General features: G+C 36.8%; 1 protein-coding gene across 2 annotated transcripts in view; it reads right to left on the bottom strand.

The window, feature by feature from the left end:
• LOC114499875 (meiosis 1 associated protein) overlaps positions 1-23,220 on the bottom strand; it is a 59,968-nt gene extending 36,748 nt beyond the window's left edge. For both annotated transcript variants that reach the window (XM_028516376.2, XM_028516377.2), the window contains exons 1-3: positions 22,759-23,220; positions 9,891-10,076; positions 8,198-8,366 (exon numbers count right to left, since the gene is read on the bottom strand). In XM_028516376.2, the coding sequence (XP_028372177.1) occupies positions 8,198-8,366; positions 9,891-10,076; positions 22,759-22,998 (595 nt within the window). In that variant the 5' untranslated portion in view covers positions 22,999-23,220. The remainder of the gene's footprint in view (positions 1-8,197; positions 8,367-9,890; positions 10,077-22,758) is intronic.
• Positions 23,221-23,521: the final 301 nt, after the last annotated feature.

Consider the following 23,521-nt stretch of genomic DNA (forward strand, 5'->3'; position numbering starts at 1 on the left):
GCCAGCTTAGCCACATACAACTTTTATAACGTGCTGTCTGTTTTGGGGCTCTCTCATCTGTTCTAGACTGAACAGTTTGTCTATTCTTCTTTCAGTATGACACCATCTTAGTCAGAATAGCCTTACAATTAACCATCTTAATATTTGGTAAGGCAAACCTTTAGCCTTAATATATATCTTAACCATATATATATATATATATATATATATATATAATTTATATCCATTAAACTGCTTCACTAACAATTATGTCTTCCTTAACATGCATCAATTTCCCAATAAATGTTCTATACATCTTTTGTTAAGATTTATTTCTAATTTTTTACTATTGTAAAAGGTATTTCTTTAAAGTTTTTCAGAGTTTGTTTCTAATTATAGAATGCTATTGATTTTTAAATATCGATCTTATATCGAGCTACCTTGTTAAACTCTTACTAGTTGTAATAATTTTTCCATAGGATCTTTTAGTTATTAATGCAGTCAATCAAATAAGTTTCAAATGAGTTAGTTTTGTTCCTTTACAATCTTTATACCTTTTACTATTTAAAAAAAAATCTTACTAGACTAGGACAACTATGTTGAATGACAATGGTGATGAGGCATCCATATCTTATTCCTGATTTTTTAAAAGATGGTTTATTTATTTATTTTTTAGAGTGAGGAGGGGAGAGAGGGAAAGAAGCAGCAATGTGTCATTGCCTCTTGTGCGCCCCCTACTGGGGACCTGTGCCCTGACTGGGAATTGAACCAGCGACCCTTTGATTCACAGGCAGGCACTCAACCACTGAGCCACACCAGCCAGGGCTTATCCCTGATTTTTTGAAGGCAATATTTTTTTATACTTCACCATTAAGAATTGTATTTACTGTAGATTTTTGTAAACACACTTTGCCAAGTTAAGGGAGTTACTTTCTATTCCTAGTTTGCTAAGAGTTTTTCTCTTAAATAGAGGATGAATGTTACTGTATTTTCAATCAATAAGACAACTTGTTTTTTACCTCTTAATCTGTTAATGTTATTAATTATATTTATACATTTCTATTCCTAAATCACTTTGCATTCCTGGGATAAATCCTACTTAGCATTGTATTCTCTTTCTACATATGACTGGATAATTTAAGATTGTTTTATCAATTTTTATGAGTGGATTGGCCTGCAATTTTCTTTTCTTACATTATCCTCACCTGGCTTTCTATTTGGAAAGTGTTTTCTTCTTATTTTTTAATTTCCAAAACAGTTTGTATAAGATTGGAGTGACGTACTTCTTGGAAGTTTAATAGAACTTGACTGTAAAACCATCTAGGTTTGCTATATTATGGAAACAACGCAGATTTTTTATTTCTGAGTCAAATTTCTTATCTTTTAAAGGAATGTACCTATTTTTGTCTAAATGTTTGAATTCCTAATTCCATCTGTACTTATGTTCCCCCTTCCCAACCTGACATAGTTTCTTGTGCCTTCTTTCTTTTTTTCCCTTCATTGCATTTACCAAAGGGTTATCTATTTATCAGTTTTTTTCAAAGAACCGACTTTCAAATTGTTGGTTATCTCTGTTGCTCTTTTCAACTGAAGCAGTGTAGAGTGTATGAGCTTTGAAGCCAGGCAGCTTAAATTTGAATCTCTGTTCTATCTCTTAACTGAGAAACCTTGGGAAATTTAATTTGGACAAGACATTATGCCTTACTTTCTTCACCTAGACACATGAAGAGTAAATAAGAGAATATGTGGAAACTATCTAGAATGGAAAGTATTTGAACAGTAAGTGAGCAATAAAATGTTGTTATTATTATGATCTATACACAGATACTAGAGTATGTTGAGACTGTGTTTTTTATTTCACACATCTTTTCCTTGGGGCTCAGAAACTACTTAAAATGAAACCAATTAGCAGCATTTTTCCCTTGATTGATGGCTCTTCTATGGGGTTAACTTTGGCTGCTGGAATGGGCAACCTCTTCTAGATCCCAGACTTACAATCAGGATCCAGCATTAAGGATTTGCCCTACTGTGTAGGGTTGGCTTATATGTAAAGAGGGCATAGAAAGATAGAGAAGGCATCCAGCTTTTCTTGTGAGAGGTATACATGCGCATATTTTTATGTCTTAGACCAATACTTCCTAGTCCTCATTTAAGTACAAAAAAGAAACAAAATAAATAACAAAAACTATAGAAAATTATGTTATGTTAAATAAAAACAAAAAATTACATACATGAATTATAAGTATGCAACCTAAACATGATTGTGGAGAACTGAGAGACAATGTACAAGAATAAAATCAGTGTAATGGGGTAGTGGGATTATGAATGATTTTTATTAAAAGATTATTTTATGGTCAGATTTTCTTTTCAATAAAAAATTATTACAGCCTGATATTTTCTTGGTAAAAACACATATGTAAAAAGGTACTACTACTACTACTAATATCAACAGATAACATTTACTTACTACTCACATGTCCAAGAACTGTTCTAGGTGCTTTACATGCAAGTTGTATTTAATCCTCATAAAAACCCTACGAAGTGCCCTGGCTGGTGTGGCTCAGTGGACTGAGTACTGGCCTGAGAACTAAGGGATCACTGGTTCAATTCTCAGTTAGGGCACATGCCTGGATTGTGGGCCAGGTCCCAGTAGGGGGTGCAGGAGAGGCAACCACACATTGTTGCTTCTCTCCCTCTCTTTCTCCCTCCCTTCCCCCTCTCTAAAAATAAATAAAATCTTTTAAAAAATCCCTATGAAGTAGCTACTGTTATTCACTCTATTTTATAAATGAGAAAATTGTGGAATAAATAGTTTAAACAACTTGTTCAAGGTTACACTGTTCTTCAGTAAAATGTAAAATCCAACTGGATGGTTAAATAAATGGTGAAGAATTTACACATTGGAATATCTCAAAGCTGTTATAAAGGATGGGTTAGATCTCTATGTGCCAATATGGAAAAAATATTGGATAAACAGTTAAATAAAAACCAAAAATACAGTGCAGTGAGTACTGTATAATTCCATTTTTGTAAAAGTAGGTAATATCAATAACAATAATCATGTTACATGAATGTCCACATCCATGCATATGTAGGGAAAGCAATTCAGGAGAATGTCCTATACTGCTGATGGTGTTTATCTCTGGAGGGTAGAATTTTGGATCATTTCAAACTGTTTACATTATATTCCTGTAATGTTTAAATTTGTATAGCTTGTAATAACAAATTAAACTAACCAGAAAAAAGAGCACTAGGCAGGTTCTTTCAGCTAAATTTTAAAGTAAAGAAAAAATGAACAAGTTAGACCAAGCAGGAACAGACGAAGGTGCTATTTAACATACAGTTAGAAGAAAACATATAACAGGCTATACAGGCTGAAAATTTATAGAAAACCCTAACTGATACAAATGTGATTTAAAGTTAACTTTTTCATTTTAGATCTTATTAAACAACTTTCTAAAATGTGAGTTGACATCCTTAATTTCTAAGTTCACTTTTTCTGTTATAATTCTGGATCTTTTAGAGTCTCCAAGTCATCTTTGTAATGATTAGTTCTCACTGTACAGGGCTGTACTAAAGAAGAGACTTTAGACCTATCAAAGGACATAGTCTCATAGTTACTTTTAAAAAAATTTGATTTGAGAGAGAGAGAGGGGAAGGGAAAGAGAAAAAGAGAAACATAATTTTTGTTGTTCCACTTATTTATGCATTCATTGGTTGCTTTCTGTATGTGCCTGACCAAGGATTGAACCTATAATCTTGGCGTATTGGGATGATGCTTTAACCAATTGACCAAGCTGGCTGGGACCTTATAGTTACATTTTAAACTAATCTGCAATATCAACACTTCCTTGCAACATGTTTCTTTCTTTGAAAAGTGGAGTACAGACAATTTTTATTTAATTGATGATCATGATTATCAGAGTTTTAAAAATTATATGTAAATAAATTCAAGGATATTTGAATCAATTCATGATGTTCATGGACTATGAAGGGAAGCTATGGGTGATTGGGGTATGTCTGAAACTGTCTGAATTGGTGTCAGACAGGTTGACCATGACCTCTCCCAAATATTTTGATTTTTTCCCATTCACTTATTTATTCAAAATTTATTGAGAGTCTATTATGGGCCAGACAGAGTGATATATGCTGGTGATACAAAGATATTTAAGACATAGTCACATCTTCAGGTAGCTCACAGTCCACTTGGGATCTACCCATTACAATTTTTTTCAGAAATATTAAACCATCTATATACAAAACATTTTAAATTATTTTTAAATTTAAAAATACATTTATTGATTTTAGAGAGAGAGGGAGGGAGAGAGAGAAACATAGATATAAGAGAGAAACATTGATTGGTTGCCTCTCATATGTACCCTGACTGAGGATCAAACCCACAACCTAAGTATGGGCCCTGACTGGGAATCGAACCCTCAAACTGCTGATGTACGGCACAATGCTTCAATCACCGGCCAGGGCCAAAAACTTAAAAAAATGTTAATAATAACAACAGCTAACTGTTACTGAGAACTTATTATGTACTAAGTAATTAATGTACATGATCTCATTTAATCTCCACCACAACTGTATGGGGTAGGAATTGATCACTAAGGTTAGACAGGCTAAGTATCTTGCCCAAAGTCATATAGATAGTATGTGATAGAACTGAAATTTAGACTTAGGCAACCTACTTCTGGAGCATGCATCCTTCTGGGAACAAGAGAAGGTAATGTTGCTAGTCTCTTGATAAGGACACCAAGATGAAACAAAAACATAACAGAATAAAGAGATTAAAAAATTGATTTTAGGTAGAGGGAAAGAAACATTGATGTGAGAGAGAAACATTGATCAGTTGCCTCACATATGTGCTCAAACTGGGGATTGAACCTGAAACCTAGGTATGCTCCCTGACTGAAGATGGATCCTACAACCTTTTGGTGTATGGGATGGTGCTCCACCCAAGTGAGCCACCAGGCCAGGGCGCACAACCACCCTCATGGACCTAAAGAAATTAATTATGAGGAAGTATGGGCGAAGTAGAAGATTTCAAGCCATAAATCGTATGTACACTTAACACACAAAGAGGAATTACAAGCAATTTATGGGATGATATATTATTTATATGCAAATAGGAAGTTACTGGAAAACGATCTGCGGTGACACAAAGGTAGAAGGCTGCTTTCCTGCATTTAAAAGCTTTTTCATACAGCCCTAGCCACTAACAATTCTAAATGAAGGCATCGGGCGGCCTTAGAGATATAGCAAGTTCTTTCTGGGAACAGTCACTGAAGGGAGAAAAGGGCAGAGTCCATGCCTGATCTGTTCATGGCCAAAAAGAAAAAGAGCTTCTTGCTCACAGATTCCTTTTGAGAACGCACTGGGAAGGGCTATAAATGGTGGATGAGTCGTGGCCTACTCTGACCAGGAAGGTGGAGGTGTTACTAGGGACTGGGTGCAGGGGATGCTGGGCAGACTGAGAACAGCTTCCACAGGTGTCATTGCCATCAATTCATTCAACAAGTGTCTACTGATAATCTAGTATATGCTATACACTGGGACACAAAAATGAGTAAGACAAATTTCTAATCTCAAGGTACTTACAGTTTTTAAATTGTTTTTTTAAATTGTTGTTCTGTTACAGTTGTTCCAATTTTCCCCCTGCCCCGCCCACACCCCCACTCCCACAGTCGATGCTCACCCTATTGTCCATGTCCATGGGGCATTTATACTTGTTCTTTAACTAGGCCCTTCTCCTTCTTTCCTCCCTTATCTGCCCCCCCACCCCCACACCATTCTCTCCTGGTCCCTGTCAGTCTGTTCCTTGTTTCCAGGCCTCTGGTTCTATTTTGCTCATTTGTTTGTTTTGTTCACTAGTTTCCACTTATGGGTGAGATCACATTTAATGCAGAGAGAACAAATGAAACATATTTTATAATTTTAGGTGAAAAGGCAAAATTATGAAACTATGAAGCAGGGGTAAACAATTCTATATGGTATATAATTAAATGCTAAGTTGTGCAGTGCAGACCACAAGTATGTGGTTGTTCTATGGAAAGAAGAATCAATTTTGCAGTCACAAACCTGAATTAGGCCTCAAAGGATGGGGAGTATTCGGCTGGAAGAAGATACGGGAAGGAACTCAGAGGAAGGAAGAATGAATTCAGAGGAAAAAGCTACTGTGAGTGGAGGAATGTAGAGAAAGAAAGGTAGACAGTGAGGACGCTGACTTGAGAAAAAGAGTGTGTGCAGGAGGGGAAACTCATAAACCACACAGCTAAGGCTGGTTGCCCACCTTTCCTCCCTGACCAGAACAATGGCAGTGGCCTCGTGATGCTGGAAGGACCCACATGTGTCAGAATCTGATGGGAAACTCACCCCTAGTTATCAACCCCTTGACTGATTAGGGACTGAAGGGCAGAATATATTATCCATGTGGGACCAGAAAGAGGTCAATAGTATCAGAACAGTGGGCTCCTGCCTATGTGTATACCTTGGAGAAGGTCAATATAGCCAGGAAGGACTGCTGGAGGGTGAACTGTATGTAACTTGACTATTGGATAAGTTAAAATGAGTTTAAAAACCTCTTAAATTCTATAATTTGGGAATCTCTGCCTGACTTCCTGACCAAAATCTCTTCATGATTTTCCATTGCCTTAGAATGAAGGGCTAAATCTTAGGATGGATTTAGGGCATATTTGGCCCTTCTTCATCTAACCCTTGCCTACCTTAATGGCATCACTTGTCCCTCCACCTGATGCGCCTCCAGCCATAGGGAACCACAGGCATGTCTTTGAAAGTATGATTCATCTTGCTTTTTCATGCCTCTGGGTCCCCTGTTTGAGTGCCCCTTTCCTCTTCTTCTGCTTGGATAATTCTTCTTGTCCTTTAAGACTCAGTAGGAAGATATTTTTTTTCTAGGAAGTATAGGGTTATGGGTAATTTATGTAAGATTTATTGGCAGGGACCTGGATGCTAGTGGTTGCTACGTGCTGAGGGTAGACAGGTTAAATACCAGGACTGGGAAGCTGGTGACTGAGAACGCATTCTGAGGAGGTGGGAGGGATGCAGGAGACAGGGTGTATGTGAACCAAAACTCCAACCCCCTGGCACATGGCTTCATTGTTCCATCAGACTTCACGTACAAAACACAAATTCAAATATCAAAATTATTAAGAATGCCACGACAGCAAACTAAGAGCATTGAGTCCTAAGCACAGAGCTTTTATGAATGCAGGGCCCTGTGTGACTGTGCTGGTCATAAGCCCATGAAGCCAACCCTGCATAAAAGTCTATTCATACAGCATTGGTTAATAGCAAAATGTAAGAAAACAAATTGTTCATTAATAAGTGATTGAACCAATACATTACAGTCCAACCAACCACACAGTAAAAAAGAAAAATCATGTAGCCGGGAAAAAATGAGACAGATCATTATAGATACTCACAGAGAGCTGACTAAAAACTGAGAAGGTTATAGAATATTATATAGGTAATCACATTAAAATATTAAATACCATTGGCCCTCCATATCCGTGGGTTCTGCATCAGTGGATTCAACCAAGTGGATTGAAATCATTTGAAAAAAAAAGTTACATTGTTACTGATGTTTTATGTAGTAAGACCTACAGACCTATGATAGTGTGTCTGTACTAAACACGTATAGACTTTTCTTTTTGATCATTATTCTCTAAACAATACAGTATAGCAACAATTCACATAGCATTTACATTGTGTTGGGTATTATAAGTAATCTAGAGATGATGTAAATTGTGCTGGTAGATAGGTTACATGCAAATACTACACTACTTTATATAAGGGACTTGCACATGTGCAGCTTTTGGTATCTGTGGGGGTTCTGGAGTCAACATCCTGCAGATATTGAGGGACACATATATGTTTGTATGAATGTCTACCTAAAGTAACATTGGGAGGGATGCCTGAATCTTTTAAAAGTGGTTACAGGAGGAAGGGATTTTTACTTTTCATACTTACAATATTTCAGGCTTTTCATTAACATATATTGTTTCTGAAATAAAAGATATGATTAAAAATTCAATGCTAACACCTAGAAACATCTGTCTGGCCCACAGTGAAATCTGTTGACTTCATCTCATTTAAGAACATAAAAGTAGCATGGGAAATAATCTTCCTGACCTGTAAAACACTACTCATTAAAATTCTTACCATTCTTTTTACCTTTACATTTAATTCTTACCATCACTGCTGGACTCTTCAACAGGGGATGCTGAGTCCATACACCCTAGGGTTTCCTTTACGATCTCAACCACCTGAAGTCTCCTGACCTTGACTAGGTCTGTATCTTTCAATCCTTCCTCCAATTGTTTGACCAATTCTCTTCCAGGCTGGGAAGTCAGAATAGAAATCTGGAAATAAATCCAAGAATCAGGGTGTCTGCCTTTCCTTGCATACAGAGTGAGGAACATAGGTTAGTCTAGAGATTAACACCGGAGAAGCCAGTGGTAATGGCTATTGTCCTAAGGGCATGGAAGAGGATTCAATTGTACAATAACTACAAATCAAATTTCATTTGACAGGTTATTTTGGATCATCACAGGACCCTTTCAAACAGGGCAAGCCTACCTCAGGAAGTGACCAGTGAGAAGCCATCCCTGTGTTTTAGTTTTTACAGATTGCTTAAATCACTGGTAGTATCTGTCCTGCTCAAAATGCTTTGATTTTATGAGGGAATAAAGAAAATCAGATCCTTAAATTCCACTCGCTATATGTGTACTGAATAGCAGAGAGCCTATATGTTCCTTTCCACAGTGGTGCTTCCACAGAGATTTCTTTCCTGCTCAGCCTGGATCCAGCCGAGCTGTTTCTTTCAATCTCTCAACTCTAAAATGTACTCACTCTTGACCAATATATCTGATATAAAAGAATATTGAGGTGTTTGTGAAAAATTGAGTATTTTGTTCCACCTGAATGAATACACTCTTATTATCAGCACTTTTGCCTTGAATTTGAAACTCTGGGAGGCAATTCTTTTTTGTACTTAGACATTTTGATTGATGATGAGAGATGCAGATGAAAGCACAATTATTTTTTAAATTGTTTTTAAAACTCAGTTTGATGCCTAGGGTTACCAGAGATGGGAAGTGCTTTAACTCACACTCACATACTCAATGGACTGTACGGCCATGACTCATTATATTTTAAGATTGCCTCAGTCTGGCACCAGAATTGTAGAAATTTTTTCACTTGCATATTTGCTAATCTCAAGAAAAGTTACTCATTTTGATGCCAAGATTTGATTAAAAACAATCACAAGTTTTTTTAATTTGACCTGATATTGAAACAGACTTCATTAGATCTGGTGATTCTTTGTTATTGTTTATTTATTTTTCAGTTACAGTTTACATTCGTTATTATTTTGCATTAGTTTCAGGTGTACAGCATGGTAGTTAGACAATCATACTTTATAAGTGGCCCAAGAACAATAGTAAATTCTCAGAGGTAGCCAGAATATATAAATACAGACACCAATCTAGGCAGTTAAATGATTGCTTTGCAAATTCCAAAAGTCCAAAGGCAGACGGCATATTCAGATTTTATTTTGATTTCAGTTCTCCCTTATAGTTCACTTTCGTTCCAATTTTTAGAGCTCTTCTCTATGCCTGGCTGTGTACTTTGTATTGCTCAGGTGATAGGAAAAAGGGACCATGTTTCCTGCCTGTAGGGGGCTGAAAATCTAATCTTGAACACTGCATTTAAAGGGAGTATAAGGGGACTAAATGGTAATGGAAAAAATACAATAAAGTTGAAATCAAAAAAGACAATTACATTCAATGTATATGAAACATAGAACAATATAAGCGATAAATAATGAAGCATCTAGATGGACTGAAATGGGAAGATGGCTTAGGATCCTAAGGCCAACCTCTTACCTCCAGGGCAGTGCAGGCCAGAGCGGCACCTGTGGTGACATGTCTGCAGTACTGGTTGAACTGCTGGAGCCCATTTTCTACCGCCAGTTGAAGGGAAGTACCTTGTGGTCGGAAACAACCTTCTCTCTGTAACATGCGGAGTTCTGAGATGCAGGCCTGCAGCCTAGCAAAGTTCCCTTTCACTTGCTGCAGAGAAAAATGAATCAAAGAATCAAATCTTTAGCCTGGCTGGCATAGCTCAGTGGATTGAGCATGGGCTGTGAACCAAAGTGTCGCAGGTTCGATTCCCAGTCAGGGCATATGCCTGGGTTGCAGGCCACGGCCCCCAGCAACTGCACATTGATGTTTCTCTCTCTCTCTTTCTCCCTTCCTTCCCTCTCTAAAAATAAATAAATAAAATATTTTTAAAAAGATACAAATCTTTAGTGACCCAAATGCAGATTAATTGGGAGTCTAACTTCATTACCATTTACTCCTCAGGAGTCCCTTCTCTTCCTAAAAATCTGTTTATTTGACCAACATTAACTGAATGCCTGCTATGTTCCAGGCACTGCATTCAAATCTTCCCCATACCAGAAGAAAGAAAATTTGCAGCCCAAGGGCTTTGATTATGTGCAGTTACCAGAAACAGGAAAGGAAGTGTTTTAAATCACTCAGTCACCCAATGGAAGGTCCAATTGTGATTGCTTAGTTTTACTTTAGGGTGGCCTAAAAATTGGAGGATTAGCAGTGTTATTCTTAAACATTATCTTTATTTCTCAGTCTAAGCATTGGGAGCTTCTCTATTCAAGAGTGTTGTTTTCCTAGAAATTGGGATTTTGACGTGGTTGTTCATAACTGATAAGGTCCTACCAATCTGCTCCTCAGGATCACTTCCTGGTAAATATTGGTTTAGTCTGCAGTCTGCTCAAGGAGCCAAGAGGTTCACTTCATGGTTCTCTTCACTCTCCTTTATAAAACCTTGCTATTAGGAAGTAATCTAATATAATCTGATTTTAGATCAATGTTTTATCTCCTAAGGACATATGCATTCTCAATATATGTGGAATTAAAATTTGTGACACTGTTTGAAGTGGGTGGGAAGAAATTATATTTTGGGATAAGGAAACCTTCCTGACCAAAGAGCAGAACTAAGAAATATTTGTAAATGTACATAAAATTCATGAGCATGAGTTCCAGTACTGCCAGGGTACAAAGACCACTTAAGCCAATGCTGCCCCACTCAGTTCCACAACTGCTAACTTTGCTTACATGCTCCTTTCCCTGAACCTTTGCGAAAAACACAAGAAATAGGACATAATTTGTACACAAAGAGAACTTGCAATCTAGATAGAAAGATAAGAAACTTACTTAGAAAATGAGAACAAATGAGATGATAGGTAGAGACTAGCAGACTTTAAGCATTTCTTTTCATGTATACCTAAATGTATCTGAAGAATGATATACTTCTTTACACATTTTAAATTGACATCTAGATTTAAAAATTCAGAATGTAAGTAGCTGCTAAGAATGTAACTTCCAGCATATTTTAAATATCAATATTTAAAAATAAAACTATAGCCCTGATTGGTGTGGCTTGGTTGGGCATTGTCCTGCCAAGCAAAAGGTTGCTGATTGGATTCCCGGTCAGGGCACATGCCTAGGTTGTGGGTTTGATGCCTGGTCTTTGCATCAGAACTATTTACATATTGTAAGATTTTTAAATTTCCTATGACCATAGGCTCTAAGGAGTGACCTAGGTTGAATTATTATTAGAATTATTATTCATATATAAATCAATTAAAATATATATTACTTGTTTTGATATATAATAATTGGCATTAAGCATGAACTTTAATTTAAAATGAATCTCTTAATGGCATGAACATGCTGGGTTCTTTTTTCAAGTAGTTCAGGTATGTATGAATAAATACATTACTTGTTGCTCAGATAATGCAACTTTCAGAATGAATTCTATTCCTATTTCTTATTGTTATAATGCTGAAAACCTTGTCCTCATAAATGGGAGATGCTAATCAAAATGTCAAATTCTTTCTGAGTTGTATGCCAGAAGTCATACAGAGATCTACCAATAAAAATTATTTTAATGACCTATCAGTTGCTATTCAGTTTGTTTTTTCTTCGTGTTTATTAAAACTGGAAACCACCTGTATGCAAAAGACTAAAACTAGCCACAAGTCATTTACTTTCTTACACTAATACCAACATTTTGAATTATTCCTTTGTTTAATGCCCCTGGAAGTTTTAAAACCACATGGCAACTCATCACAGTAAGATTCATAATGGGTGAAAAATATGCAGCTCTCCCCTCTTTCTTTGTACTTGGGATTTTCTTTGTGAAGTGAAAGGGGGTAATTGTGAGAGGGTTGGTGGGAATGGAGAGGCAGCCTGATGACCTCATCATAGGCATAATTAGTCAAAGAAGTTTTAAAAAGAATACTCATGGAAATTGAGAATCTACATATCAGTTCTCTAAAATTACCTATCGCTGTGTACTCTGGGAAGTCTTCTTGTAGTCCTAGGCTATGTGTACCCCGGTTTGAAGAGACCATCATAGACTGTGGATGCTTTCCAGGTGTGTCCCACCCAGGGGGCTACATGTGGCTCAGGATGGCTATGAATGTGGCCCACCACAAAATCGTAAATTTACTTAAAACCTTTTTTTTTGCTAATCAGTTTTCATTAGTGTTTGTGTATGTAATGCGTGGCCCAGGCAGACAACTCTTCTTCTTCTAGTGTGGTCCAGAGACACCAAAAGGTTGGACACCCCTGCTAGAAGTTAAGAAAAAGAAAGGTAAGTGTTGTTGGGAAGGAGGTGAGATTGGGCTGAGAATTGAAAGGGTAACATTTATAAAAATACAGTATTTTATGTGTGTATGTGTGTGTGGGTGGGGTTGGTGGGTAGGGAGGCAGAAAGTTCAATGTAACCAATGGTGTAGGGGTTGAGAGTAAGTATGTGCTAGAGAGAATGAGAAAATGTTCTTGACAAGAATAGAGGATGCTTTTAAGAAGTAGTAGGCATGTTAGTCAAGAAGTAGCTAGGTTTTAGCTAGATCCAGATAGACTTGAGTTCCACACCTGGCTCTCCCTCTAACTGGCTATAAGTACTTAAACCTAAATTTCTTCAACTAGAAATTAGGGACAATGAAATACTTATCTTAAAGAATAAGTCTTAAGTACATTAGTTTATGGCACACAGTACGCACTCAGTGTTAGCTGTGGTTATTATTTTCATCACTATTACACTCTAAAAGCATCTAAGATATTACTGATCAAACACAAGGGGTTTGTACTGACTTAATGGTCCTGTTCTACTACTGACAAAATAACTAAAAAACCTAAAAAAAGGTATTCATGTAAATGACATTGATTCATTCACTCATTCATTAAAAAATTATTATTAGGTGCTTATGATATACGAGGTACCAACAAAAGCCCATAATTTCAACTTTCTATTAACTTTACAACTAAGTGAAATAAATAGCCTCAGAATACAAAGGGATAAGAGCCACAATAGAATGACATTTTTCCAAGTATATTGACCAGTTACTGTCTGTCTATCTCAGTAGAATATAAGCTCTTTATTATAGGAGAAAATCATCTGTTTCTTCATTGCCATGTCTGCAGGGCCTAGAACACTACAATTGATATTAAACAAGTTATCTTTGAATAAATGAATGCATATATAACAAATTTCAGGGGGATGAAAAATGTAATTTAGAAAATTAAAACAGGTATATAGGAATCTCTGTACTATTCTTGCAACATTTTTATGAATCTAAATTTATTCAAAACTTAAGTTTACTGAAAAAAAAAACCTAGAAAAATAACAGGAAGTAAAAAGGGAGATTATTTTGAGGTGGAGAAGGCCTTTGTAAACATGATAAAAAAGGTATAAAACCATAAAGGGAAAAATGGAGAGATCTGACCACATAAAGAATAAATTGTTCTGTAAAGGAAAAGAGAATAACGTTAAGGACAAAAAACAAACTGGGGAAATATTTTCAACATATATGACTATCATGACCTTAATATTGTTACTATGTAAAAAGCACCTACAAATAAATAAAGTTGATATCTAAAACATATTCTCCTGCCACCTAACAATATATATACTAGATAAGGCACAAATATCTTTTAAATGCATAGTTGCATTCATAGGAAATTAAGGGAAATCTTCAGGTACCCAAGTGGGGGACAGCAGGAAACAGGAAACCACAGTGTTAAATAGATATAAAAGTTTTGGCTTTACTTGCTGATCTTGAGAACCTAGGGCCTTGTGTTTCAAGGGAGCAGGAGACAAGACCTTAGCCAACATAAGGAAAAGAGTTGGAACTGCAACATGGTTCAAAATCAAGACTGCTTGAAAGGTTACTTTATCAGTGAAAAGGTGGGCTAGAAAGAATCCATCCAGCGATACAGGGTAATGACAATGATATGTGTTGACTAATGTGAGTTCTGAGTAGAAATGAAGAAGAAATTACTGCTGAGAACTAGAAACAACATGCCTCCCCTCATGTGGGTTTGGGATTTGACTTCACCTGCAGGTCTAAGAAACCCTAAGTTTAAAACATTACTTAAAGTGGTCCTGAATTGATAGCACCCAAGGGACCTGGCTCATATAAACACAAATTCTCTCTAGACGTATACAGCCTAAACTCAGGCTTCACAGAATTTTCACATATTACAATCAAGTAAACATATGCTCATAATACAAAATTACAAAATCAGTGAGAAAATAAACATCATGCGTGAGAATTAGCAGAAACAAACAGCAGAATTAGAACATCAACCATTTCAGATACTGGAATTATCAAATATATTTAAGTACCTTTAAGATGTTTAAGGAAATAAAAGAGGGAATCAAAACCATGAACAAAGGATAAAAAAACTATCAAAAAGGATGAGACATATTTTAAAAATTACCAAATAGAATTTCTAGAAAATAAATTATAATAATTGAAATAAAAAACTCAATGAATGTGTTAATTAATAGATTAAACACCACTGAAGAATTATCAACTTGGAAAATAAAGCTGAAAAAAATACTAGAGAACATGGCATGGAAAGACAGAGGGGGAAAATATGTTAGGAGAAATGGAAGAAAAAGTAAGAAGACCTAATACTGAACTAATTAGAGTCTCAAAGGTGTGGGCTGGAGATAATGAAGAAGAAGCAATATTCAAAGAGGTAATGGATGGGAATTTTTCAGAATTGATGGAAAGGCACGAACCCTTAGATTCATAAAGCACAATAAACACCAAGTAGGAGAAATAAAAAAGAAATCCATATTTAGACACACTAAAGACAAAATAACTCAAAAAGATCTTAAAATCAGTCAGATATTTAAAATATTATTTATCAAGAGACAGAAAGACTGACAGAAGACTTTTTAACAGCAACACTGTTATCTAAGAAGGCAGTAGAATGATATCCTCAAAATGTCAAGGAAAAAAACTTCTCAATTTAGAATGGTTAAACTAATGTTACCTAATTTTATGTGTCAACTTGACTGAACCACAGGATGCCCATATTAAACATTATTTTGGGGAGTGTTGGTGAGGATGTTTCCAGATGAGATTAGCATTTGAATCAGTGGATTCAGTAGATTCTTGTGCCCAGTGTGAGTGGGCATCGCCCTGCTGAAGACCTGAATAGAACAAAAGGCAGAGGAAGGAGGAAAGCCCCTCCCTTTTCTTCTTGCTTGCCTGTTTGAGCTGGGCCTTTGGTCTTCTCCTGCCCTAGGACTGGGATTTGCACCTTTGGTTCCTTTGGTTCTCAGGCTTTCAGACTTGTACTGAAATCACACACTACCAGCTTTCTTGGGTCTCCAACTTGCAGATGGCAGATCATGAGACTTAGACTCCATTATCACAAGAACCAATTCCTAATAATGTTTCATAAATCTTCACATATTTTTACATATATATATATATTTTAAAACTCCATAAAATTTTATAAATTCTCACACACACAAACACACACACACACTCCATCTTGCTGCTTCTGTTTCTCTGGAGAACTCTGACCAAAGCAAATTTTGTCACTGAGAGTGGTTTCCAGAGGAAGAGAATGTTAAGCATGAGTTTTCTGAATCAGTTCTGGGTTTTCTGGAATTGGCTCTCTAATCTGATTAGATTTAAAGATGCTAATAAGTGTATTCCAGTACTAAAGAGAGCAATGATAGTCCATGGCATGATATGGCTATAGAGATATATATAAAACATCTGCACTGGATATTTTACTCCTGATCAACCACTTATAAGAAGCTATTCTTTATAAGGAGCAAGGAGATGGGGGACTTAAGTGTACATGCCCGCCAATTAGCTTTCTCAATTGTAATTAACTGTCTGACATTAAGCTTTTGATTTACGAGTCATTCATTTTGAATAAACACATTTCCAGCTACATAACTAGATAAAAAAGGCTGTTTTACCATGAAGCTCCCCTTTTTAGAACATTTTTGTGGGCCTAGAAAACTAACCATTTGAGTGACCCATAATCATTCCCAGACTTGAGCCAATTTACGAACCCTGAAACCCTTGAATAAAGGGGATGTGGGATCCCCTTGAGGAAGGACCCTAGCACTTTTCCCAAAACGTATACCTTTAATCTTTGTCTAATCCTTCCCCAAAGGGACCTACAGGCTTTTACCAGGGTACCTGTACACTGAGGCAAAGGAAATAATCAGAACTTTTAGGGTCTACTGGACACTGTCACTGAACTGAAACTAATACCAGGAGATCTCAAACATCACTGTGGCCTAGTCAAGGTAGGAACCTATGCATATCGGGTGATCGATGGAGCTTTAGCTCAGGTCTGTCTCACAGTGGGTCCACTGGGTCCCTAAATGCATCCTGCGGCAGTTTTCCTCAGTTTTAGAATGTATGTTTGGAACAGCCATACTTAACAGCTAGCAGAATTTTCCAACAATGGTTTCCTGACCTGTAGAGTAAGGGCTATTATGGGGGGAAAGGCCAAGTAGAAACCATTAGAATTGTCTCTACTTAGGAAAATAGTAAACAATAGCAATTCTGCATTTCTGGAGGCACTGCAGAGATTAGTGCGGCCATCAAGAACTGGAAAGATGCAGGGAGGGAATTCTCACCACGTCCCCATCCAACTTGCCTATTTGGCCTGTGTAGAAGGCAGGTGAGTCTTGAACAATGACAGTGGATTATCATAAGCTTAACCAGGTGATGACTCCAATGGAAGTTGCTGTACCAGATGTGGTTTCATTACTTGAGCAAATTAACATGTCTTCTGGTTCCTGGTATGTAGCTATTGATCTGCCAATGCCTTTTTCTCCATTCCTATTTACAAAGTCCCACAGAAGCAGTTTGCTTTTAGCTGCCAAGGCCAGCAACACACTTTCACTGTCCTACCTCAGGGAGATATCAACTCTCCATCCCCATGTCATAATTTAGTTCACAGGGACCTTGACCACCTTTTCCTTCCACAAGATCTCACTCTGGCCCATTACATTAATGACATCATGCTGATTATAACTAGTGAGCAAGAAGTGGCAACTACTCTAGACTTATTGGTAAGAAATTTGTGTGACAGAAGGTAGGAAAAAAATTGACTAAAATTAAGAGGCCTTCTACCTTGGTGAAATTTCTAGGGATGCATTGGTGTGGGGCATATTGAGATAGCCCTTCCAAAGGGAAGCTTAAATTTGCTGCTTTTGGAGTAGAAGAGAGGATCTAAAGGTTCAATATCTTTTTGCTTTTAGTTAAACCTTCATTCTTTCCTCTAGAAGTACTTGCTCTTGCCAATTCCAAAGCCTTTTGAGGACTTGGTGGTATAATTTGCTTTATTCCTTGGCTTTCCCCTCTACTGTTTTAAGATTTAGCATTCTTAGGACTGCTAACTCAATTATCACTTGTTCACTTGTATATAGCTTTCAAAATTTTGTTGTGACTTTTTTCTCTCATTATTTTTTTCTTGTGGGGTTATACTGTGGTGGCAGAGATTTCTAGTTGTCCTTCAATACTTACCCTTTTCCTCTAGGTACCAAAACTATCAATTTTTACATGGGCCCTCTGACTAGCTGGAATGACTATATTTCCAAGTCTTTTTCATACACCTAGGAGTTTCAGTGTGATTAAGTTCTGGGCAGTGGGATGATGGTAAACCAAGTGATGGGAGCAACTTTTAAAAAATCCTCATCTGAGCATATATTCACTGATTTTTAGAGAGAGAGGAAGGGAGAGACAGAGATAGAGATGAAAGAAAGAAAGAAAGAAAGAAAGAAAGAAAGAAAGAAAGAAAGAAAGAAAGAAAGAAAGAAAGAAAGAAAAGGTAGGAAGGAAGGAAGGAAAGAAGGAAGGAAGGAAAGAAGGACGGAAGGAAGGAAGAAAGGAAGAAAGGAAGAAAGGAAGAAAGAAAGAAAGAAAGAAAGAAAGAAAGAAAGAAAGAAAGAAAGAAAGAAAGAAAGAAGGAAAGAAAGAAAGAAAGATGTGAGAGAGAAACATCACCTGGTTGCCTCCCCTACACTCCCTGACCGGGAAGCTAACCTGCAACCTTTTGTTGCACAGGAGGATGATCCATCCAATTGAGCCACCTACCAGGGCTGATGGGAGCAACTTTTGATGAGTTTTTAAAAAGGATGCAGGAGTTTCATTCTCTCTTTTTCCTTTTCTGCTTGCTGGAATATAGCCCTAAGAGTGGCCAACTTGGACCACAAGATAGCCAAATTAGAGCACTATTAGTCCTAAAATCACATTGTAGATCATATATGATTTAAATAACGTCTCCATTCTCATTAAAAGATAAAAGAATTGGTAAGGTAACTATGTATGTTGCCAGGTGGTACTGGAAATACTGGGGGGAACATTATGCAAAGTATATGATTATCTAACCACTATGCTGTATACCTGAAACTAATAAAAAATAATATTGAATGTAAATTATAATTCAAAAAATTAAAAATTAAAAAAATTGATAAACTCACAATAAGGGAATTGTTCTGAAACTGCTTTGAGAGGAGGTTAATCACTTTGGTCAGATTTATTTATATTAAGGTCACAAGGGATATAAAAGGAATTCTAATATTTTAATTATGATTCCTCTGTCATGATTCCTTATTAAAAGTTCAGGATTATTTGATTATACTCAGAAATTAAATATGAAAGTTATATTGAGGTGTTCATTTTGGGCAATTTTCTTACCTGCTATTTTTCTCCATTTATATTTTGAGCTAAATCTGAAGATAGAAAATGTCAGACACTTATATAGGCCAGAGACAGTGGATGTAAAATAACATTTTCCCTCAAAGATTTGATTATTCTATATGTAAGGTAGTAGCATTGTTCTAGTGATTTTCTTGAGTTTTAATCAGGTTTGAACTTACTGTTCTTTTGGAAAAAAATTATTTTTGGCTTGCAATTTTTCCTGAGATACCAGTCAGAAGCTTTTAGTTTAGAATGGTCTGCCTCTCCTACTAGAGTAATTAAGGGGTCAAGGGATTCATCTGGGGCTAGATGTACTGAGGAGTGCCAGATGCATATAACATAGTCACTTGAAGAGGGGAAAAAATCCTTTTACCTTTCTTTGGAACATGAACTAATTTCTCAAAGAGCCTCTTTATGCTGGCTAGCTTCCATTTGTCCTTCCATATCACTCTCTACTTCTCCCTACCCCTATTGCCTGACAGAAGACAGATATCACAACCAAATGTGGTCATGGGACAGACATGTGCAAGAAAAATGGCACAATAGAGGAATATATCTACCACATGATTATAAGCATCAGTGTCACTTTCACTCTGTCCTCACTATACTCATACAATAGATAATCTGTGAATAATATACAGTGACAGTTATACATTTTGTTTACCCATTCACCAGTTAATAGATACTCTGGTTGTTTCCAGTTTGGGGCTATTATTAATAATGCTGCCATGAATATTCATGTACATTTGTTTGTGTGAATGCATGTTTTCATTTCTGTCAGGTAGATTCTTGGGGGTGGAATTGTTGGGTTATATAGAAAGTATGTATTTAGCTTTTTAAGAAATTGACAAACTATTTCCCAAAGTGGTTGTATCATTTAACCTTCCTATCAGCAATGAATTAGGGTTATAGCTTCTCCTCATTCTCACCAACACTTGGTATTGCCTGTCAGTATTGTCTGTCTTTTTAATTGAAGCCATTCTAGTCAGTGTGTAAAGTCACCTTTATTTTTCTTTAACTTTTTATTTTGAAATAACTATAGATTTAAATAAAACAGCAAAAATTATTCATAGAGAACTTTACCTATCTTTTTCCAGTGGTTACATCTTGTATAACTAGAGCACAATTTCAAAACCTTGGTATAATGTGTGCATAGCCTCATATTATCACATCACTGAGAAGCTCTTCCTCATGCTATGCTATTAGTCCTTACCATCCCCAGCCCTTGGCAACCATTGATCTGTTCTCTATCTTTATAATTTTGTCATTCTGGGAGTGTTATATAAATAGAATTGATGTTCATGACCATATGAGATTGGCTTTTTTCCCCACTCAGCATAATGTTCTTGAGGTTCTACCAAGTGGTATGTGTCAATAGTTCATTTCTTTTTATTGCTGAGTAGTATTCTATGATATTGATATACTAATTTTCTTAATCATTGACCTATTAAGGGACATTTAGGTTGTTTCAAGTTTTTGGCTGTTACAAATAAAGCTGTTGTTAATATTTAACTATGTGTTTTTGTGCGGATGTAAATTTTAATCTCTCTGGGATAAATGTCCCAAAGTGCAATTGCTGTGTCATGTAGTAAGTATATGTTTAGATTTTTAAGAATATTACAAACTGTTTTCCCAAATAGCTGTGCCAGTTCACATTCCCAGCATCAATGTATGAGAGATCCAGTTTCTCTGCATCCTTGCTGGCATTTGGTATTCTTACTATTTTATATTTTAGCTGTTTTATTAGGTGTGTAGTGCTATCTCATCATGCATTTAATTTGCATTTACCTAATGGCCAGTGATGTTGGATACCTCTTATGTGCTCATTTGCCATCTATATATCCTATTCATTGAAATTTCTTTTCATGTGTTTTGTTCACTTTTGAATTGTGTGTGTGTGTGTGTGTGTGTGTGTGTGTGTATGTATCAAATCTGTGGTTTGGAAATATTTTCTTCCAGTCTGGAGCTTGTCATTTTATTCTCTTGACAAGGTCATTTGCATAGCAAAGGTTTTTAATTTTGAAGAAGTTTAATTTGTCAATTTTTTCTTTTATGGATTATGCCTTTGGTGTCATATCTAGGTCCTGAAACTTTTCTCTTATATTTTCTTCTAAAATTTTTAGTTTTACATGGAAAACTATGATCTATTTTGAGCTAATTTTTAAATAAGAGGTTTAGGTTGAGGTTTATTTTTTTCCATGGCTGTCCCACTGCTCCAGCACCATTTATTGAAAAGGCTCTCCTTTTTACAATTGGACTGCTTTTGCATCTTAATAAAAAATGAGTTGGATATATTTCTTTAAAAAAGATTTTATTTTTTCTTAGAGAGAGGGAAAGGGAGGGAGAAAGAGAGGAAAAGAAACATTGATGTGAGAGAGAAACCATCAATCAGTGTCAATAACTGCTTGTTAAAGCATTTATGATAGTTGCTTTAAATTTTTTTTATAACTCTAACATCTGTGTCATTTCAGTACTGGTGTATGCTGTGCTCTCATTCAAGTTGAGATTTTACTGGTTTTTGATAAGATGAGTGATTTTTAAAATTATTTTCTGGACATTTGGGGTGTTATAAAACCCTGCATCTTGTTTAAATCTTCTGCTTTAGCAGCCCTCCTCTGATGCTGTGTCAAATGGGGAAAGTGAGGTTTCCAGAGTGTTATTGCCAGGTGGGGTGTGACCCTACTTGATCTCTCTTTACAACCCAGAATGGAGGGTGCCTTATTACTTCTGGGTAGGGGTGGGAGTTTAGTCTCTCCACATGGCCCCCACTGGCACTCTGGGGATAGGGAAGCTTCGTTATGGTCAGGTGGGCATAAAAGCCCTGCCTTTCTAGTAGGCCTTTATTGACACCACCCTGCCTTAGAAGTAAAAAGGTGCCTCACTAGTGCTCCCCACAAGGCCTTCACTCTGCCTCCTCCTACAGTACCTCAGGGGAAGAGATAACTTGTTAATGTTGGGTAGGAGGGTGGGAGTCCAGGCTCTCACATGAATTCCCTGGATACTAGGGGAAGGAGGTCTTGTTTCCACCAGGTGAAAATGAAAGTCCTGGATCTCCAGTAGGCCTTCTCTGATTATCCCAGCAGCAAGCTGTCTCAGGAAAGAGATGTATGAGAATCTCCGAAGTCTTTCTGGTCCCTGTGATTCTAAACTTTGTATAGGGGATAAAGTGATGATTTGGGTTTGTCTGAGAGGAAGGAGAGTTAGTTGTCAATGTGGGAAGGAGTGTTGTAAAAGCACTGCCCCTGGCCCAGCCTTTGCCTTCTGTGTGAAACTGTAAAGAATGTATTTTCATGTTTCTGCATAGTTAGGGCTATCTGAGCAAAGAAATCTGGAACCTGGGTTAAAGGACAAGTCTTGGCTATTCACTTGAATAGCCAGAGACTTCTGCAGAAATTTAGAGACTCATTTCCCTGTGCTTGCATTTTAAAGGGGTGTGTGCAAAAGGAGTCAGTTGTTTATATTCCAGAGGTCTGCAAATGCCAAGGTTTCTCTCAGGAGGGGGAAATACATAGGCTAACTTCCATATTAATAATTTTGGGGTTTCCCTTATGTGCAGGATGACATCTGGCTGTCACTGTGTTGCTTGTGGGGTATTGGGTATGGGAACAGGAATAATTATTGCTATAAGTAATAATAGCTGTGATATGAGGTTTCTGGAGCAGGATAAAATGAACAAATATAAATATACTTACCACAAATGGAAGGATGCACTCATGCTGATTTTGTACCATGTATAAACTGAAGAGGGACATTCGGCTGGGGCCCATTAAACTGCAGGCTACAGAGAAAAAGTTCTGCAGAGCCTCACAGAGGTTGGAGCAGATGTCAGCCCAGGATGGTAGAGGAATATGCACAATGAGAAGCCTCGGAGGTTGCTGGTAAATCTGCGCTGGAGTCAGGGGCCCTTTACCAGTAATTCGCCCATGATACATGGTAGCCAGACCAGAGGCAGAACTGCAGCCACTACCTGGATATTCTCTACACCTGTGGAGAGGAAAGAGAAATCAATGATGTTTGTAAAACTGAGTTATATGCTCTATTGAAACAGAAAGTCTAGAAAGGAGTCACCAGGTACTCACACAAGCTCCTCACTGCAGGCTATCCCATCTTTTTAAAAAAGTGTATGATTCCATTTATGTTCAATGTCCAGAACAGACAAATCCACCAGACAGAAAGTAAATTAATGGTTGTGAGAGGTTGAGGGAAGAGGGAAATGGAGAATGATTGCTAATGGATGAAGTCTTTCTTTTAGGGGGATGAAAACAATCTGGCATTATAGAATGTAATGGATGCCAATATTTGTGAATGCAAGAAAAACCACTAATTTATACATCTGAAAATGATGAATGTTTTGGAAGTCTATCCCATCTTAATAGCTCTCAAGGGATCTGATATGTACCTGTAATGTAAGACTGAGAATGCTTAGAGATGCTGATAGAACTATCAGAAAAGTTA

This window comes from Phyllostomus discolor, chromosome 6 (genome assembly GCF_004126475.2).
Source record: "Phyllostomus discolor isolate MPI-MPIP mPhyDis1 chromosome 6, mPhyDis1.pri.v3, whole genome shotgun sequence".
In the NCBI taxonomy this organism is placed as follows: domain Eukaryota; kingdom Metazoa; phylum Chordata; class Mammalia; order Chiroptera; family Phyllostomidae; genus Phyllostomus; species Phyllostomus discolor.